Below are 18,213 nucleotides of genomic sequence, written 5' to 3'. Positions count from 1 at the left end.
CACAGATCATCTCCAGATGGATTACTTCTTGCATTTACAGTGGCATATGGGGTAGCTCAGGCCACACTGCCACAGAGACCAGTGGTTCATTTGAGCAGGGCCAAAGCAACTTTAGTTGCATTTCTCAATGATACATCTATATTGGACATCTGCAGGGCTGCCACCTGGTGTTCACTGCATACTTTCATCACACACTGTGCTATTATAACTGCATCTAGATCAGGTGCAAGGTTTGGAAAGGCAGTTCTACAATCATTTTTAAGTATACTCCAAACCCCACCTGCTGGTGTTTTTGCTTGAGTCATCTGAATGGAATATACATCGGTGACCACTTGCAGAAGAAAAAGCAGTTACTTACCTGTACTATAACTGTTGTTCTTTGAGATGTGGGTGCAAACGTATTCCATGACCCACCTTCTGTCCCTTCTGTGTTGGTGCAAAGGAACTGAGGGGGTTAGGGTGGCACTGCCCTTAAATAGCCATGGGAGGCACTACAAGGCACCAGAAAGCATGTGTGCTGCCCCAGTGGTTACTTCTAGGCACAACTCTCAGGCTTTGGTATGCTGGGCACATGCACATGTGAGTGGAATATATATCTGCACCCACGTCTTTTAGAACAACAGTCTCAGTACAGGTAATTTTTTACTCTGTTCTGGTTTGGTACATTTAATGTTGAGATATCTATGTCATAACACCCACATATACTATTACAGTTTTCATGGTTGGAGGGGTGATGGTGGGAGGGAAGCTTTTTTTAATAAGTTGTTATATCATAGTGACTAATGTCTCAGTGTGTATATGTCTTTGATAATGATATTTCCTCCCCTTATCTTAGTTGCAGTACACAGCCAAGAAAGACCTACAGCAGCAGTGATGCCGATACAGGCTCAAAGTTCAGCATGCCTTATCCCTGCAGCTGTGATCATTCCCCACCATTCTGTTGCTTCCCAGCAACTCCAGCCTCAGCTTTCAAATGCTGCTGCTTACGTCACTGCTGTGAATATCAACCGATCAAATGTTCCACTGGCTTGTGCAGCAGCTTCTTTAAACTCTTCCAGCATCACCTCTGCATCTTTGGATGGAGACCTGAGTGGGAGAGCTGTGAGTGTTCACCCTGGGGCTCCTGCTTCTCCTGAAAATGCTTTAGCAGCTGGTGGGAATACTGCACTCAGTAAACCAGACAAGGATAGCAAGGTGGGCGTGGCATTCTATTTGCGTCCCAGGCAGTGTCTCACTTCTATCACATGAACTTTTTAAAGAGACTTATATTCATGTTTTTATATGATTTTAGGAGTAACATACAGTGGGCTTTTATGGAAGATTGAGCAAGTTGGGCATTCGTTTGAATGACTGTATGTTAGAGCAAGTCCATACTTGTGAGAATAATTTAGGGTGGTGGGTGAATATTGGAGCAGAGGTGCGATGGGATAAAGAGTAGAATATAGGATTAGGAAAGTGAATTGCTGCAGGTCAGAGGGATCAGTTGCTCTGTTGTTGGAATTCTTTATATTTCATGTATTTCTTTCTGGAGCTGAAACCTGATTCCTGGATGCTTCAGGGGACTCTTGCATGGTCAGCAACTCTAATCAGTGGCCCTCTCTCTGTAAATTGATAGGTGAGCCTGTAAACACGAATTTATGGGAACATAAATTATTCAGTCTAATAAAATAAAGTTAATATTTAATAAAAATCAATATGTATTTAGTGTGTGCAATTTCCTTCAAAAAATAAGTCGAGGTTTTTTTTTTCCTGTAAAATATTAGTCATTTCCCTCATTATGTTAATACCTTAAATGAGAAAATTGAAGTTTATGAAAAGTTCAATTTCAGGCCATTATTGTTGAACAAGAAAAAGGTAGTGAACTAAAATGTCAGTCGTAGGCACACGGCTCTTTTCCAGATTCTGTGTTTAGTAGATTCTCAATTAATCCATTTTCTTCCCCGTGCAGAATTGCTCCCTGCAGTGTTCTCCAGTACCACTTTCAATTTTAAAGTCAACCTTTCACCTTTCTCCATGGGAGTGGTTATTGATCTTGCTATTAGGCTGCATTTCAGGCAAAATATACTAAGTTTTCCTTTTAACTGTAGTATATTATTTGTAGTTTATACCCCTTGACCACTTCTTTTAACTCCTAGGTTAAACATTTGTAGACATTTGTCTTGTAACTTTTTTCTCACAGGTACTGCTTTGTCAAGCTTATACATAAGTAGTAGTTGTAATATTTCCCCACGGGCTAATCTCTGCTTCCCTTAATCATTTTTGTTGTTCACCTTTAAATTGAGATACTGTTACTCTGCATTCATGTAATTACTTCATTTGCAGCCAACTGAGATTAGACTGAAATGTCTTTTAGGCTGAAGTTTTATTGAGCATCTATTGTTTTGGGGGTTCTCTCATACATATCTAAACTTATTCAGTCAAAGGGTTTATGTAAGAAGATCCTTGCCAGACTCTTTAAAAAGGGAAGAAATACAAAAGCATTGTGAACAAATCAGTGCTGAAAAGGCTTTGGGGGTTATAATGGATCACAAATGGAACGAGTCAACAATGTCATGCAGTTGCAAAAAGGCTAACTTTGTTCTGGGGTGTATTAACAAGAGTGCCGTATAAAGTGTTGGTGTAGCTATGTTGTGTTATGCTAAACAATCTGTTCAAACCTTGCATTTAGCAATGACATTTTGACTTAGTTTCCGAGACCTGAAGAAGAGCTCTGTGTAAGCTCAAAAGCTTGTCTCTCTCACCAACAGAAGTTAGTCCAGTAACAGGAGTGTCGTATTTAAGACATGGGAGGTAATTGTCTCGCTTTGCTTGGCCCTGGTGAGCCTCAGCTGGAGTACTGTGTCCAGTTCTGAGTGGCACACTTAGGGTATGTCTACACATTTACAGAATTCGAATTTTGGAAACAGATTGTATACAGTCGAATATATGCGGCCACACTAAGCACATTAATTCAGCAGTGTGCGTCAATGTCCTAGGGCTAGCGTTGATTTCCCGAGCGTTGCACTGTGGTAGCTATCCCATAGTTCCCGCAGTCTCCTCCGCCCATTGGAAATCTGGGTTGAGATCCCAATGCCTGATGGGGCCAAAAACATTGTCGCGGGTGGTTCTGGGTACATCCTCCCCCGCTCTCCAGGGAAGCAACGGCAGACAACCATTTCGCGCCTTTTTCCAGTGTGAACAGTGCAGACGCCATACCACGGCAAGCATGGAGCCCGCTCAGCTCAAGACAGCAGTCATGAACATTGTAAACACCTCGCGCGTTATCGTGCAGTTTATGCTGAACCAGAACCTGCAAAACCAGGCGGCAAGGAGTAGGCTACAGCAGCATGGCGGCGAGAGTGATGAGGACATGGACATGGAATTCTATCAAACCGCGGGCCCCGGCGCTTTGGAGATCATGCTGTTAATGGGGCAGGTTATAGCCGTGGAACACCGATTCTGGGCCCGGGAAAGAAGCACAGACTGGTGGGACCGCATACTGTTGCAGGTGTGGGACGATTCCCAGTGGCTGTGAAACTTTCGCATGCGTAAGGGCACTTTCATGGAACTTTGTGACTTGCTTTCCCCTGCCCTGAAGCGCCAGAATACCAAGATGAGAGCAGCCCTCACAGTTGAGAAGCGAGTGGCAATAGCCCTGTGAAAGCTTGCAACGCCAGACAGCTACTGGTCAGTCGGGAATCAATTTGGAGTGGGCAAATCTACTGTGGGGGCTGCTGTGATGCAAGTAGCCAAAGCAATCGCCGAGCTGCTGCTATGAAAGGTAGTGACTCTGGGAAATGTGCAGGTCATAGTGGATGGCTTTGCTGCAATGGGATTCCCTAACTGTGGTGGGGCGATAGATGGAACCCATATCCCTATCTTGGCACCGGAGCACCAGGGTACCCAGTACATAAACCGCAAGGGGTACTTTTCAATGATGCTGCATGCACTTGTGTATCACAAGGGACGTTTCACCAACATCAACGTGGGCTGGCTGGGAAGGGTTCATGATGCTCGCGTCTTCAGGAACACTACTCTGTTTAAACGGCTGCAGCAAAGGACTTACTTCCCGGACCAGAAAATAACCGTTGGGGATGTTGAAATGCCTATAGTTATCCTTGGGGACCCAGCCTACTCCTTAATGCCATGGCTCATGAAGCCATACACAGGCAGCCTGGACAGGAATCAGGAGCTGTTCAATTACAGGCTGAGCAAGTGCAGAATGGTGGTAGAATGTGCATTTGGACGTTTAAAAGGTCACTGGTGCTCGTTACTGACTTGGTCAGACCTCAGCCAAACCAATATCCCCATTGTTATTGCTGCTTGCTGTGTGCTCCACAATCTCTGAAAGTAAGGAGGAGACTTTTATGGCGGAGTGGGAGGCTGAGGCAAATCGCTTGGCTGCTGATTATGCGCAGCCAGACATCAGGCCAATTGGAAGATCACATCAGGAAGTGCTGCGCATCAGAGAAGCTTTGAAAAACAGTTTAATGACTGGCCAGGCTACGGTGTGAAAGTTCTGTTTGTTGAAAACCCGCCCCCTTGATTCATTCATTCTCTGTAAGCAAACTACCCTCCCCCCTTAAATCACAGCTTGCTTTTAAAGGAAATAAAGTCACTATCGTTTAAAAATCATGTATTCTTTATTAATTGATTATAAACATAGGGAGAGAACCGACAAGGTAGCCCAGGTGGGGTTTGGGAGGAGGATAGGAGGGAAGTGAAAGGCCACTGAAAAAATTCAATATAATGACAGACTTTTGGTTGGTCTGTCCACTGGGGTGGAGTGGGAGGGTGCACGGAGCCTCCCCGTCCGTGTTCTTACACATCTGGGTGACGAGGCTATAGAACATGGTGACGGGGGAGGGAGGTTATACAGCGGCTGCAGCGGCACTCTGTTATCCTGCTGCCGTTCCTGAAACTCCACCAGATGCCAGAGCATGTCCGTTTGATCACGCAGCAGCCCCAGCGTTGCAGCCTGCCACCTCTCATCTTGAGCGTCCCTCATGACCTCATGTTCACTGGCATCTTTCCTGTACTTAGATACCGTGTCCTTCCACTCATTCAAATGAGCTCTTTCATTGCGGGTGCATTCCATTATTTCCGAGAACATCTCATCTCGCATCCTCTTTCTCCGCTGCCTTATCTGAGATGGGATGGAGGAGGGAGGCTTGAAAAATTGCAGCTTCTGGAGGGATGGAAAAAAGGAGAGAAGTTTTTAAAAAGATACATTTTACAGAACAATGCTTATACTCTTTCACGGTGAACAACACTATTCACATTACATAGCACATGTGATTTCAGTACAAGGTCGCATTTTGCATCTTAATATTGAGTGCCTGTGGCTTTGGTGTTAGAGATCACAGACGTAGGTCTGGGCAACAGAATTCGGCTTGCATGCGGCCATGGTAAGCCATTGTCTTTCGGCTTCTGCACCCTCCTTTCCCACATATCAAGCAAAGCCCATTGAGTTTTCCTGTTAACCTTCAGCAGCAGAAAACAAACTAAGGCCCCCTCCGTCCCCCCATCCAATTCTCTGGGATGATCGCTTTATCCCTCCCCCCACCGCGTGGCTGGTATCAGGGAAGATCCCTGCAGAAACCAAACTACCCCCCGCCCCCGCCCACCCGCCATGAATTATCTGGGATGATCACTGTACCCCTCCCCCCACTGCATGGCTGATTTCAGGGAAGATCCCTGCTAGCCAAACACGAAAAGCTCAGCGCCAATTCCCCCCTCCCCCCCCGCGCTTGGCTAATTGCAGGGGAGGATTTCTTTTCAGCCACAGGCAAACAGCCCAGTAGGAACGGCCACCTCTGTCCCCTTAATTAAATTCCCGTATTTCAACCAGGTTACCATGAGCGATATCACTCTCCTGAGGATTACACAGCGAGATAAAGAACGGCTGTTGCTTGAATGCCAGCAAACACTGGGACCATACGCTGCCAGGCTTTGTCATGCAATGATACCAGATTACTTGCTACTAGCATGGCGTGGTCAAGTGTCCTACCATGGAGGACAGAATAAGGCTGCACTGCCCAGAAACCACCTGCAAAGGCTTTTGGAGTATCTCCAGGAGAGCTTCATGGAGATGTCCCTGGAGGATTTCCGCTCCATCCCCAGACACGTTAACAGACTCTTCCAGTAGCTGTCCTGGCCCCGAATGCATCCCAAGTCCTCAGGGCAAATTAATCATTAAAAAACGCTTGCTTTTAAACCATGTTTTATATTTTAAAAGGTAAACTCACCTGAGGTCCCTTCCATGGGGTCATGGTCTTGGGTACTGGGTTGGGAGGGTACTTCAGTCAGGCTGAGAAAAAGATCTTCGCAAGCTCGTCCTCGTCCTCCTCCTCCCCGTCCGCAGAATCCTCAGGTGTAGCTGATGAGATTACCCCCGCCTCGGATTCCACGGTCAGAGGCGGGGTAGTGGTGGCGGCCCCCGCCAGAATTGCATGCAGCTCAGTGTGGAAGCGGCATGTCTGTGGCTCTGACCCGGAGCGACCGTTTGCCTCCTTTGTTTTCTGATAGGCTTGTCTGAGCTCCTTGACTTTCACGCAGCACTGCTCTGAGTCCCTATTGTGGCCTGTCTCCATCATGCCCTTGGAGATTTTTTCAAAAGTTTTGGCATTTCGTCTTTTCGAACGAAGTTCTGCTAGCACTGAATCCTCTCCGCATATAGCGATCAGATCCAGTACCTCCCGTACGGTCCATGCTGGTGCTCTTTTTTGATTATCGGCCTGCATGGTTACCTGTGTTGATGAGCTCTCTGTGGTCACCTGTGCTCTCCTGTGCTGGGCAAACAGGAAATAAAATTCAAATGTTCGCGGGGCTTTTCCTGTCTACCTGGCCAGTGCATCCGAGTTCAGATTGCTGTCCAGAGCGGTCACAGTGGTGCACTGTGGGATAGCTCCCGGAGGTCAATACCATCGAATTGTGGCCACACTAATCCTAATTCAAAATGACAATATCGATTTCGTCGGGGAGGAGTACAGAAATCGATTTTAAGAGCCCTTTATTTTGAAATAAATGGCTTCGTTGTGTGGACGGGTGCAGGGTTAATTAGATATAACGCTGCTAAATTCGAATTAAACTCATAGTGTAGATCAGGCCTTAGGAAAGATGTGGACAAATTGGAGAAAGTCAAGAGGAGAGCAACAATATGAGAAAAGGTTTAGAAAACCTGACCAATCAAGAAAGGTTAAAAAACATGTGCATGTTTATTTTTGTAGAAAAGAAGACTGAGGGGAGACCTGTTAGTCTTCAGATATATTAAGGGCTGTTATAAAGAGGATAGTAATCAATTGTTTTCCATGTCCATTGAACATAGGACATGAAGCAATGGTCTTAATCTACTGCAAGAGAGATTTAGGTTAGATTTTAGGAAAAGCTTTTCTAACTATAAGGGTAGTTAAGATCTGGAATAGGCTGCCAAGGGAGGTTGTGGAATCCCCGTAATTGGAGATTCTATAAGAACAGATTGGACAAGCACCTGTCAGGGATGGTCTAGGTTTACTTGGTCCTTGCCTCAGAGCAAGAAGCTGCACTTGATGACTTCTTGAGGTCCTTTCTATCTCTACGTTTCTATGATTCTATAGTCTTCAGGGGTTTCTGTCTGAGCAAGTAAAAAGAATGTTTACAGTTCTTCCTTGTAACAAGGATACAAAACGCAAACAATTCCCCACCTGGCAAAATTCTGCTAACCATTCGAGATCCCCTGTATGGGGAATAAGGGAGGAAAAATTGGAGGCACTCGTGCAAACCACAGGCTGTGGTGCAGATTATCCTCCCTGCTCAGTTTCAGTGGAATCTCTCCTCTTTCCCAGGAATCCTCCCCTCTAACCAAAACTCTCAGCCTCTAATGGCTATCTCTTAAAGAGCCCTCAGCTGACTTCTTCACCCTGTAAACTCCCTTTTAAAGCATACTGGTTGGTGCTTAAGGCAATCACTTGACTGGGTTATTTTTCTCAGCTAAGTGAAGGAGTTTAGCCCATTTGTGGTCTTGCTTGAGTGAAGGTGCATACATTCCTTTGCAGCAGAAGTGTTTTTTCTTTTTGGTTACTAAAAAACCAGTACTGTATTCTTACAGCAGAAATTAGAAAAAGACCTTTCTTTCTCTAGTAATTTTTGCAGCCAAAGGCATTTATTTAATGGAAACAATTTATAACACTACTTAGTTCGCCAGATTTAATCAAAATGATGATTTGTGGAGGTCTCAAAGTATCTGTCCTTGTTAACTCAGTCCTCTGAGATCAAAATGACCATGTATTTTAAAAAACTGTATTTCAGTTCGTCATTGTCCTCCAAATATCTCTTGTTTTAAAATGACTTTAATTTATACTCTTTATTTTTGCTTAACAGAAAGAAAAAAAAGGTTTGCTAAAGTTGCTTTCTGGAGCATCTACCAAACGCAAGCCCCGAGTGTCACCTCCATCATCACCAACTCTGGAGGCTGAACAAGCAGCTGTAGAGATGGCCCTGCAGGGCGCAGTAGGGCCTGAGGTTCCATCAGCTGTCAGCCATGGCAGAGCTGGATCATGTCCTGTGAACAATGAAATCTCTGCAGCAGCACTAGCACAGGAGACTCTGCATCGGAAAACAAGTTCTTTGGATTCCAGTATTCCTATAGCACCTCCCCCCCGGCAGCCATGTTCCTCCTTGGGCTCAGTCCAGAATGAATCCAGGCCTGTTGTTTGTGAAAGGTAAATCATCGCATATGGCTAAACTGAGACGAACCGGCAGCATTCAACAATATTTATTAGAGCTGGCAGAAATTATTCAAAATGTTTACATTTTGAAAATTTTGACACAAAAATTTGACAATTTTCATGGGGGGGGTTTCTGGATGTTTAACAAACTGTAAAGCCATTCATAATGTTTTGATTTTTTTTAAAATTCCATTGATTGATGTTTAAAAAAAAATTCTTGATATTTTTTTCTCAGTTTATCAACTGGCTATAATACATATATATTTTTACTTTCTTTACATTATTTAAAGGTTCTGGGACCTGTAAGCACTCAGATACTATAGTGGAGGGCAAAGTATAAAAACCTTGACAGATAACTTATGTATATGCTTAACTTTATCACTATGAATAGTCCCATTAGTGCGTAAAGTTCAGTATAAGTCTTTGCGGGATCAGGTCCTTGCTTGTGAATAGCCTTAAGCCGGAAACGTGTTAATAAGCTGTTGCAAGGTACTATCATTGCCCTAATGTCCTACTACTGTGTTGCTGACTCTGAATCTCTTCCTCTGGGCAGTAGCTCCAAAAATGCACAAAACTATCTAGATTCTGAAAATCCTCGCTAGTTACTCTGAATCCCTGTCATTCTTAATTCATGCCCTCCACTTTACCACAATATACCCCCATAGCTTCACACTTCTGGGGTCTCAATATTACTCAATGGCTATGAAGTGAGTAGAGGCTTTTCCAGTGCTAGAATACTGTCCGTTTTTATTTCCCTCACACTATTTGTGCTAATATTGCACCAGTGACATAGGGTATCTTCTCCTTTGAGACACCCGTACCTATCTATTTCTGTAACATCTAGAAAAAATATAATATAGTTGCACTATTTGATTAATAGTTCTACGAATGAACACTTGTCTTAATGCAAACTCTAATGGTGTTTGCCAATGTTGGGGGAAATAATTGATGTTTGATAGTAAATGCTTCACTGTCTGTGTATAGTTTTAAGCTTTGACCTGATCCTGTAATTCACTACATGCGGGCATGCCACTGTGTCTACACAGAACCCCATTGATTGTAGGCTACTAAAAACATTACACATTACCTGCTGGTCTACAAGTTCCCATTTCTTCTGTTGTCTGGCTTCTGTCTTAATCACACAGTTAGATTTGTGAAGAGGTAATTATTTATTCTGTTTAACTTGAATCCATAAAAATGTCTATTTCATACATGATTCAAAGGTAGATTTACATTTTTCTGTTAGAATATATAGATACATTTTTAAACTGTTTTAAAATCACATCCTTTCATTCTAATTTCTCCTAAATCTACATGGAACAGTAATGATGAACATTTTTTTAAATTAATATTTACATTAAATAACACATTTTAAAAAGATCCTATCTAATCTTATGTACTCTCATTCTATAATTGGTACCAGACTAAACTGCTATCCCAAAACCATGCCCCTTCCAATCATACATTTATTATCTTTCATCAAATGTACTTTAAATGAAGTTTCAACCTTTACACTGGTTTCTCATTGTCCCTTCTTTTGAAGGATTAATTTCTCCCTCTCTGTGGCTGCTCTAGTCAGATGTTTCCATTGCTCTAGGCCAGGGTACTTGTTCGCTATTTCATAAGAATACATTGCTTACATTGCACTTGAAGTCTTCATAGTATTTGACAAGCTTTAATTAAACTTTCTAAACCCTCCGTGAAGTAGGTAAATTGTTACCTTGTGAGGAGAACTGGATGACGGGGGAGAACTAAATTGTTGATACAATAACATGTTTAACAAAAAAGGAAGAAAATGTATTCTTGAAGATAAAACAAACAAAACCAAAATGTAATAAACAGTGAAATATCCAGCAAGATCATACTTTCTTCTGGTTTACAATTCCAATCCCAGGTGCCAAGCTGTTTTAAAAAGACCTAGGCTTTGGGGTAAAATTATCAGAAGTGCCCAAGACTTTCAGTGAGACTTAGGCCTGGTCTGCATTACAAAGTTATGCTCCTAAGTGCCTCAGACCAGGTCTATGCCTAAAACTTAGGTCAACATATCGACATAGCTCAGAGGTATGAAAAATTCACTCCCTCAAGAGACCTAGTTAAGCCATTGCAAAGTCTAATGTACACTCCGATAGGTCAACGCAAGAATGTTTCTGTCAATTTAGCTACTGCCTCTTGAGGGAATGGATTAACTACAAGCTTGGACAAACCCCTTCCGTTGTTGTAGCAAGTGTCTACGGTGACGTAGCTGCAGTGACGTAGTTGTGCTGTGGTAACATGTCTAGTGTAGACATAGCCATAGTCACTTTTGATAAATGGGACTTAGACTCCTTTTTGAAAATGTTACTATTTATGTTTTAATCAGATTTCCCAATAGATGTGCCTTGCTTAAAGGCACAGTAATAAACTCCCACCGTAAATCCATAGCTTTTACATACACTAAGACTATACACTTTAATTACACCAGGAAACTTTTCCCATCTATCCTACAGAAAGAAATGGTTTAAAAAAACAACCAACTGTACAATTAGGAGAGAAATTAAATATTGCATTCATAAAGAATAAGTGGTTCAGCACACTTGACATCAAACCAAATCAAACCTACGTGGTGAGGGTTTGCAGACAATCCTTCTTGCTTTGGCATCCCTAGCTGTCCCTGGGAAGGAAGTGACAGAAATGAGACTACTTCTTTGAGCGCTTGTTCATGTTGAGTCCAATCAGGTGTGTGAACGCGCATGTGCACAATAGCCCAAAGATTTTTCCCTAGCAGCAATGATAGGGTCAGCCTGGGCGCCCCCTGGAATCTAGCCTACATGGCGCCCAATATAGAGTCCTGCCGCCCCTTCAGTTCCTTCCTACCACCAGTGACAGTTGCTGGAACCTCCCTTGCTCTTGCTCTGGCAAATGACTTAGCAGTTCGATTACTGTTGTACTCACCTTGTTTATTCAGATAGTGTAGTTTAGTATAGTTAGTTAGTCAGTTGTAAGTTTTATTTATGGGGATTTCCCCCCGTTTCTTCCCCTTATTTGTTGCAACTGGGGCATGCCACAGTCCCGGGCTTCAAGACCTGCAAGGACAGCACAAAGCGCATGCCAAAAAATGACCCCCACACACACCTCCTGTTTACGGTGTCTGGGCGAGGGTCATCAAAAAGACTGCTGTGAATTCCAACCAAGAACACTGAAAGAGAGAGCAGCAGTTTAAAATCCTCCTCCTGGAGGCAGGTCTTCGACTGCAGTCAGACCCCGGTTCCAGGGATCCCACCATCAGCACGTCTTCTTCAGCACACCAACGCCCTCTTCAAGAGACCAGGTGCCGAAGAGAGACACAGCCAAGGATTCTAGGCACTGTCATGGAGCGTCTCGGGGACACTCCAGCCTTCAGCACCGGTCCCAATCACCAGTGCAGAAGAAGAAGAGGATCGAAAGAGGCTGATCCCCTTTGCCTAGATGCAGAGACCAGCCATCAGTGGCACCACAGTCGGACCACAGCTCCAAGACTCAGGGAGCAGCCATGTCGACTTTTGCCCAAGCGAGGCAGTTGAGTCCAGGCCCATCCCACTCGCCGAACCCCTTGGAGAGCCTGCCTCTTTCGTCCATTCCTGAGGCAGCACAGGACCTGCTCAGACTCTTGGCACCACTCTCGCCCCCGAGGCAGGAGAAGGCGTAGTCACTGCAGGCTCCATCCCACACTGTGCAGTCAAAGGGAAAGCTGGTTATGATGTCGCGCCGCTCCCCATCGCCTCGGCAACCACAGATGCCAGCGCCTCCCTCCAGGGAGCGCAGTCAGTCCCCAGATTCCCGACGCTCCACATTGAGAGGTGCAGCGCCACCGTGGTCCTCGAATTCAGAGACTTCCAAATCAGAGTCGGACTTGTACCGCTCCGACTACAGCTGGATCAGAAGTTCAAGCTCAAGGCACCGCAGGAGGTCCCAACCGATGCAGTGGGCCCCTCAATGGCAGAACCTAGCACAGTGGCCCTTCTGCACTCCATGGGCTTTCCACCAAGCTCAGGGTCGGAGCCAAGGATCTCACTTGGGTGCTGCTTCAGTCATGTCTGCAACCTTTGTCCCACCACATCCAGCGGCTGAGCAGTTACCTCTGGCGTTGATGCCAGCAACCGTGGCACTGTTGCCGACATCGGCGCCAACTGCAGTGCTGCTTTTGATAATGTCCTCGACTCCGGAGGTGTCAACAGCTCAGGTTATGGCACCAACCGTGCCTTTGGCACCAACTATGCTGCTGGCGCATTATCGATGCTGCCTGCACTGATGTTGATTACCATCATGGTGCAGACACACCATCAGACAGCACCGCCAGCACTGGAGCGGGGGCTGGCATCGACGGCTGTGCCTGCGCCTTTCACGGCGCTGAGACCAGACCATCCCACCACTGTTCCCACCAGCTCAAGTGATCCCTCTGGCAGGGATGGAAGCGAGCAACTACCTCCCTTGGTGGCCTCCTCCTCCTCATCTTCCCCAGATGAGGCGCTTGCAGACACTGCTATTGCCCCAGCTCTGAAAGACTCTGGAGTGTAGCAGCAGTTGCTGCACTAGGTCGCACAGGGTCTGGGCATTAAGGCGGAGGAAGTTGTAGATGATGCAGACCCTATGGTGGACTTCGTGGCCACTTTGGGCCCTTCCTGTATCGCTTTACCACTCATCAAAACTATCAAGGGCATGACCAAGACCCTGTGGCAGACCCCAGCCTCTCTGGCACCTACCGCCAAGCACAATGAACGGCAGTACTTTGTGCCCTCCAAGGGCTATGAACATCTATACGCTCACCCACAACCTGACTCTCTGGAGGTGGACGCTGCTAATCAGCGAGAGAGGCAGCGTTTCCAGGGCCCTTACCCCAAGAATAGGGATGTAAAAAAACTGGACCTATTCGGGCAGAAGGTACGCACCACGGGGGGACTGCAACTCCGCATTTCCAACCAACAGGCCATCGTCAGCAGGTATGCCTACAATACCTGCTAGGCATTGGCTACCTTCACAGAGTTACTTCCCTCGGACTCCCAGGCTGAACTCTCGGCTTTGGTTGAGCGGGGGAGATTGATCTCCAGGGCATCTCTGCAAGCAGCGCTTGATGGGGCAGACACTGCCACTAGAGTCATGGCCAGGGGTGTAGTCATGAGAAGGGGCTCGTGGCTCCAGGTCTCAGGTCTCCCCTTCGAGGTCCAACAAACCATACAGGACCTGCCTTTCAAAGGTGAGACTCTGTTTTCGGAAAAGACAGACAAAAAGCTAAACAGCCTGAAGGACTCCAGAGCCACCCTCAGGTCCCTGGGACTCTACATGCCTTCCACTCAGCAGAGACACTTCCGGCCGCAGCCCATTCAGAGGTTCGGTCAGCAGAACCACCAGGATGGCTCCAGAAGGTGGAACGGAAGTGGCAGTAAAAGGTCGCGCCAACCTTCTGGCCAGAGCTTGGGACAACCAAAGCCATCTTCGGGCCATAATCCTGCCTGTTGAAGGCATTGTCAAGGACGGTGTACCACACCTGGAAATGGATCCACCCCGCCTTACCTTCTTGTCCTGACTATCCCCTTTCTACCGTGCATGGTCCGTTATTACCTCAGACCGATGGGTTCTCGGCACTGTAGAGAGGGGATACTCCATCCAATTCTGTGGCTTCCCACGCTTCCACCCCCATTTCCCGTCCCTCTTCTGGGACTCTTTTTACTAACAACTCGTTATCCAGGAAGTGCAGTCGCTCCTCTCTCTAGTGGCAGTGGAGGAGGTTTCTCAGGAGTACAGGGGCAATGGTTTTTACTCCCGGTATTTCCTAATACCGAAAGCCAAAGGCGGCCTCAGGCCCATCCTGGACCTGCAGGAACTCAACAAGTTTATAAAGAAACTAAAGTTCCACGTAGTCTCTCTGGCCTCCATCATTCCCTCATTGGATCCAGCAGACTGGTATGCCGCCCTCAACTTGTAAGATAAATACTTTAATATTGCGATCACTCAGCCCCACAAGAAGTACCTCAGGTTCGTGGTGAACAACACCCACTATCAATTCACAGTCCTCCCGTTCGGCCTGTCAGCAGCACCTCGGGTTTTCACCAACTGTATGGCAGTCGTCGCTGCATTTCTGCATAGGCACCAGGTTCAGGTGTTTCCTTACCTTGAAGAATGGCTGATTAATGGCCGCTCCAAGACCCAAGTGGAGGCTCAGGTCAAGTTTATCAGAGCCACCTTCGTAAACCTGGGTCTCCTTTTAAACAAAGCAAAGTCCACTCTGTCCCCCGTTCAGAGGATAGAGTTTATAGGGGCAGTATTGGACTTGATCCAGGCCAGGGCATACCTGCCTCAAGCCAGGTTTCAGGCCCTGACCGATACCAGTCGAGGCCTCAGACAGTTTCCCACCACCACAGCAAGAAACTGCCTGAAGCTTCTGGGCCACATGCGGCTTGTACCTACGTGGTGCAGCATGCTACTCAGACTTCGACCTCTTCAGTCATGGCTGGCATCAGTTTACCACCTGGCCAGAGACAGCCTGGACAGGATAGTGACCCTACCTCGCTCGGTCCTCGACTCCCTCCCGTGGTGGCTCGACCCTCAGGAGGTATGCTCTGGGATCCCCTTCACCAGTCCGCAGCTGTCCCTGTCTCTAGGGATGGATGCATCAGACGTGGGCTGGGGAAGCACATCAAGGAGAACACAGGACTCAAGGTCTTTGGTCTCAGGCGTATCTGGCTCTCCACATCAACGTCCGAGAACTGAGAGCATACCTAATGGGACAATGTGTATCAGTCATGATGGACAACACCACTGCAATGTTCTATATCAACAAACTGGGGGTGTATACTCCTCTCCCGTGTGCCAGGAAGTCCTCATGCTGTGGGACTTCTCTGTAGAACATTCAATACACCTGCAAGCGTCGTACCTCCGAGGGATAAAAAATGAGCTGGCAGATCACCTCAGCGGGTCGTTTCGTGACCACAAGTGATCCCTTCACCTGGATGTCACGATTTCAATGTTTCAGATAGATCTATTCGCCACGCGACACAACAAAAAGTTGTTCCTTTCAGAATCATAGCCCGGGCTCCAGGGCGCACATGTTCCTTCTCCACTGGGAGATTGTCTCCTACATGCCTTTCCGCCCATACCACTCGTTCACAAGATGCTCCTCAAGATCCGGAGGGAACGAACACAGGTTATATTGATAGCTCCAGCATGCCCCATCAGCACTGGTACACATCTCTCCTAGACCTGTCCGTGGAAGCCCCGGTCACCCTTCCACTCTTCCCAGACGTTCTGACGCAGTGCTGCTCATTCTGGGCTACCTTCTCCATCTGAAGCAGCAGGGGCTTTCGTTGTCTTCAATAAGGGTGAACTTAGCCACCATATCGGCCTTCCGTCCGGGGGGGGGGGGGGGGGCGCTCGGTGTTTGCTAACCCTGTGGTCAGCCGATTTTTAAAAGGACTCAACAGACTGTACCCTCACGTCCACATCCTGGGACCTCAACCTGGTCCAATATTGAGCGCAATGAAGGCACGACTTCAGAGGGCACCCAGACAGACCCTATGGTTGTTGCCAGGGAAAAATCGTATGGGTACTGTGCGCCTTCGCGCACACATACACCTGATTGGAAAGGACATGAACAACACATCTCAAAGAACAACAGTTATGAGAAAGTGAGTAACCATTTTTTCCCTCCAACCCTTTCACAGACGCTCCACATATGAATCCTCAAAATGACAAATTGGTCTACTTTGGTAGACAAATTGGTCCCACTTCATTAGGTCAGTGGCACATGCACCTTCATGTATCTTTAATTTAAATCTGGAAGGAATTGAAGGTATGTCTATACTAGAAACACTTCCAAGGCACAGCTGCGCTGCTGCAGTGTAGACACTACAGTGACAGAAGGGGTTCTTCAGTCACTGTAGTAAATCTACCTCCCTCACAAGGCAGTAGCTAGGTAAACGGAAGAATTCTTCTGTCAACCTAGCACTGTCTTCTCTGCAGCTTAGGTCAGCTTAATTGCATTGCCCAGGGTGTGAAATTTTTCACAGTCCTGAGTGATATAGTTCAGCTGACCTAACTTTGTAGTGTAGACCAACCTTGGGACACAAAGAGGTTAAGTGACTTTGCCTAGCCTTGCTGCAAGTTTGTGACAGAGTTTGGAATGCTATTAAGGAGTTTCTGTCTCCTAATGAAATGCTTTAGACCGTGCTGTGTCCCTGTCCACAGGCTTTACTGTGGGTAATAAATCTCCTCGTTCCACTCTGCTGCACTTTAAGGTGGGGAGTGAGGCACAAGTATCTCACCGATGCTGTACACTGCTGTTTCTCTCAGACTAACACAGTTCCTTCAGGTGCATCATTTTCCTGTTTATTAAAAAAAACCCACAAAACAGAATCCCTGAAATAGTTTTCTTGCTGTTTTAGCAAGGCTTATTTCAGAGAAGCATGCTATTTTAAGGGAAGCCATGTTGTACCCTGTCAAGGCTGCTTCCTCACTCTGAACTTTAGGGTACAGATGTGGGGGCCTGCAAGAAAACTTCTAAGCTTAACTACCAGCTTAGATCTGGTCCACTGCCACCACTCCCAATGTGCTAATTCCCTTCCCTGGGTAGCCTTGAGAGAGACTTCACCAATTCCCTGGTGAATACAGATCCAAACCCCTTGGATCTTAAAACAAGGAGAAATTAACCAGCCCCCCTCCTTTCTCCCACCAACTCCTGGTGGATCAAGATCCAACCCCCTTGGATCTAAAAACAAGGAAAAATAAATCAGGTTCTTAAAAAGAAGGCTTTTAATTAAAGAAAAAGGTAAAAATCATCTCTGTAAAATCAGGAGGGAAAATAACTTTACAGGGTAATCAAACTTAAAGAGCCCAGAGGAATCCCCTCTAGCCTTAGGTTCAAAGTTACAGCAAACAGAGGTAAACACCCTCGAAAAAGGTACATTTACAAGTTGAGAAAACAAAGATAAAACTAACACGCCTTGCCTGACTGTTTACTTACAAGTTTGAAATATGAGAGACTTGTTCAGAAAGATTTGGAGAGCCTGGATTAATGTCTGGTCCATCTTAGTCCCAAGAGCGAACAACGACCAAAACAAAGAGCACAAACAAAAGCCTTCCTTCCCCCCCCCCCCCAAGATTTGAAAGTATCTTGTCCCCTTATTGGTCCTTTGGGTCAGGTGTCAGCCAGGTTACCTGAACTTCTTAACCCTTTACAGGGAAAAGGATTTTGGATTTTGGCCAGGAGGGATTTTATAGTATTGTACACAGGAGGGCTGTTACCCTTCCCTTTATAGTTATGACATACCCTTGTATAAATACAAAGAGAATTTAATTTAGTCAGCAGAATTTTGTTTTAGTTACTTGCCGATATTTTCTATAAAAGTTAAAGCGGAATTTCAGTGTCCAATTTTTTTATGGGACGGATGGGTTAAGTAAGTTTTAGAGAACTATAATTACAACTCACAGATCCTGCAGTGGTGAAAAAGGCCTGATCTTGAACTCAAATACACGTCACTGCATATCCCAAATTACAATACAAGCAAACTCTTTCATCCAG

At 46.0% G+C, this 18,213-nt stretch overlaps 1 protein-coding gene across 7 annotated transcripts in view; it reads left to right on the top strand.

Moving 5' to 3' along the window:
• SH3RF1 (SH3 domain containing ring finger 1) overlaps window positions 1–18,213 on the top strand; it is a 168,698-nt gene that overhangs the window by 138,221 nt on the left and 12,264 nt on the right. For 4 of the 7 annotated variants that reach the window (XR_006172597.2, XM_065596551.1, XM_005309729.4 and 1 more), the window contains exons 10-11: window positions 836–1,194; window positions 8,338–8,678. Coding sequence is in view for 5 of the 7 variants with exons in the window: in XM_065596551.1 (XP_065452623.1) it covers window positions 836–1,194; window positions 8,338–8,678 (700 nt within the window). In the remaining 2 variants the exon portion in view is untranslated. The remainder of the gene's footprint in view (window positions 1–835; window positions 1,195–8,337; window positions 8,679–18,213) is intronic. The other 3 variants (XR_010601407.1, XM_005309730.4, XM_065596552.1) reach the window with 1 other exon arrangement.

Source organism: Chrysemys picta, chromosome 5, assembly GCF_011386835.1.
Source record: "Chrysemys picta bellii isolate R12L10 chromosome 5, ASM1138683v2, whole genome shotgun sequence".
Lineage (NCBI taxonomy): Eukaryota > Metazoa > Chordata > Testudines > Emydidae > Chrysemys > Chrysemys picta.
This window is presented reverse-complemented; position numbering and strand designations above follow the sequence as displayed.